Raw genomic sequence first — 2,752 nt, 5'->3', positions numbered from 1 at the left:
GCGGGCCACGCCGCGCCGTGGGGGAGGGCGGCGTGGGGCGGGCCTGAGCCCTGGGGCCCCGCCCCGCCGCGGCCTGACGCGCCCCGCCCCCTGGGCGGCCCCGCTGGGTCCCAGACTGGCTATTCCTGTCTCTGCTGCAAGGGAACATGAAATCCCGCTCTTAGCAGACCCTGGTTGACGTTACCCCTTGTTTTCAAGTAGGCCTTCCAAGTAGATATTTCGGGTCTGTTTTAGAGGTGAGGTGGTCTGAGGCTACAGTAGAATGACTTGCCCGAGATCACACGGTGAATAAGGAACGAAGTGAGGCTTTGAATCTTGTCCGCAAAACTCCCAAACCTGCGCCTGTCCTCCGCACCACATCGAATGCTCTTCACGTTCCTTCCCTCCTCCCAGTAACTTCTTGGAATTTGGCAGATGTTAATGTGGAATTAGCATCCATCCTTTCATGGATGTTAGCGTCAGAAATGTCTCTTGTGTGAAGAAAGAGGAAAAAAGAAGATTCCGCTTATTGCAATATTGCGCTTACAACGTGGAGTGTTTGAGACTGTATACATCCTTTACTTGACCATCTGTACTAACCTCTGTTGAAGTGACGCTGCTGTTCACTAACTGTAAGACATTGTGCAAGTGACAGTCTTTCAGAGGTTCCTTTCCCTTCTTAAAAAAGCAGCATGACTCAGAAGGTTGTAAGGATTCAGAGACAATCCACATACAGTGATACTGCAGTACCTGGCATATGAAAAATATTCAGTAAATGTTGGCCATTATTTCATTATTGAGTGCATAATCCCCCTTACTAAGCGCACTTTTCTTCAAACTCATTTTCCTGGGACCAGAGCAGAGGGGTAACCACTCCAGTTCATCCTGGAAAAGACAAGTTCATTGACAGTTTTATGTGAGTGTCCCATACAGTTAACGATGAATTATTCCCCAAGCTAAAACTATCAGGTGAAAGAAGTCACTGCAGGAGAACTAGAGATGAACTAACCTTTTTGTAGAATTAACATTTATATGTCCATTACATTTGTGTTTATTGAGTTCTTTCCTCTTGGCACTGTGCTTGGTACTTTAAGACATACAAATTTGTATTTGATGTAGTCCCTGCTTTCATTAGTCTAGAAATGGGGAAAATATGCATTCAGAAGTGATTCTCACAAAGTGGAATGTGAAAAATGCCAAAAAAAGAGGTAGATAAAAAGATATGGGAATATAGAGGGAGGGGGGATGTTTTCATGACTTGGTGTGAAATATGAGTTCGTTTATGTCTTCAAAAATATAACTTTGTATATAGTACATACCTATTAAATAGCTGTTCAAAGAATAAATTAGTGAACAAAATGTACGTTGTAATAGATAGGATTCCTTAGTTTTCTAGTAATAGATGTTCATTCAGGTTAAAGTATTACTGGAATGATAGAGAAATGAGAAAAAACAAACAAACCTACACCATTGGGCTACCCTTGGGGATGGGGATCTCAAAAGCCAGATGTCTGGGACCAGATTCTTTGGCTAGTGAATGAGCTCTAATCTGCCCTCTGTCCTTGGATACCTTACTCAAGATTCAGCTTTCGGTAAGAACAGATCTGGTTGCTTTAGCTGCTGTGGGGCTGGGGGGTGGAGTATTGGGATTCGCAACCCCACGAAAGCCATATGAAATGTGGGAGAGTCAGTTTCCCAAAGGAAGGAGGGCTAAGGAGAAAAGTGAGGCCTGGCAGAGAAAATCAGTTGTTGTTTATTAGAGATATGTAGCCTTTGTAGAGGGCTTACTACGGGCCTGGCACTATGGTACATTATCTATGTGGATTTTGATATTTAATCTTCAGCAACTCTAGAAGGTAGATATGATTGTATCATCCATTTTACAGAGGAAGGAACAAGCTTGTAGAGATAAACTAATTTGCTTAGCCTTACAAAGCTAGGATGTGGTACAGTTGAGTAAGTTGCATTATGTTCTCTTTATCTTGTCCCTTTAAAGTATTCCCTCATCCATGTGCCACTTTTGTTTGTTTATAGGGGGGGTCGTCAGCTTTGGTGTCTGTGTTGGCCAGTTCTGAAATCTCCTTGAAGGAGCCCTACATTGAGGAAGATCAAAGCAGCAGCCTTTGCCAACTGGGGAATGGACCGTTTGAGTTCCTTTAGCAGTAAGTACCATGGGAACAAGTCCCAGGTGAATAGCAAACTGAAGTGGAAGTTGATCAAAGAAGAAAAATAAGCACTTTGAAGATGAAGCCATGTGAATCTGATCCTAAAGGAATGAGTATCAAATCAGAATAAAATCAACCACTACTACTGAACACATGATACAAAACTGAGCACATGACACTCGAGGTCTTATAAGAAAGTTAAGCTCAGGTGGACCATGCATAATACGATTAACCCGTAGTTCGACTTAAAAAAGCAGTTGAATTTCTCTTTAGAATCAATAACATATTTCAGGCGCCTTGGTAAGAAATAATGTCAGTGGTAGAATAAAGGAAATGTTCCTGCCCCTGCTTTTTTGGCACTTGTATTCTAAGAGTAAACTATAGTACAGTAATAGTGCAGAGATTTTTGGCGTACATGCGAAGTAAATCCAGGCAGCCACAACTATGGAGGAAAAAATACACTTTTTCTTTTCTTCTGAAGATAAGAGATTTGGCAGAAATAGAAATCCATTGTTAGATGTTAGTAGTGTCCCAATGAGAATAATCAGAAAGTCACTTTTGGGGTGTATCCTCAGCAGTTCCTCCCTCCCTCCCTCCCTCCCTCCCTC

General features: G+C 42.6%; 1 protein-coding gene across 1 annotated transcript in view; it reads left to right on the top strand.

Annotated features, from left to right (window-relative positions):
- Positions 1-1,990: 1,990 nt before the first annotated feature.
- Positions 1,991-2,752, top strand: part of TADA2A (transcriptional adaptor 2A) — a 45,774-nt gene continuing 45,012 nt past the window's right edge. The window contains exon 1 of the mRNA XM_007464884.1: positions 1,991-2,141. Within this exon, the coding sequence (XP_007464946.1) occupies positions 2,117-2,141 (25 nt within the window). The 5' untranslated portion in view covers positions 1,991-2,116. The remainder of the gene's footprint in view (positions 2,142-2,752) is intronic.

This window comes from Lipotes vexillifer, unplaced genomic scaffold (genome assembly GCF_000442215.2).
Source record: "Lipotes vexillifer unplaced genomic scaffold, Lipotes_vexillifer_v1.1 scaffold788, whole genome shotgun sequence".
Lineage (NCBI taxonomy): Eukaryota > Metazoa > Chordata > Mammalia > Artiodactyla > Lipotidae > Lipotes > Lipotes vexillifer.
Note: the sequence above shows the minus strand (reverse complement) of the source record. Positions and strands in the feature narration are given on the sequence as shown.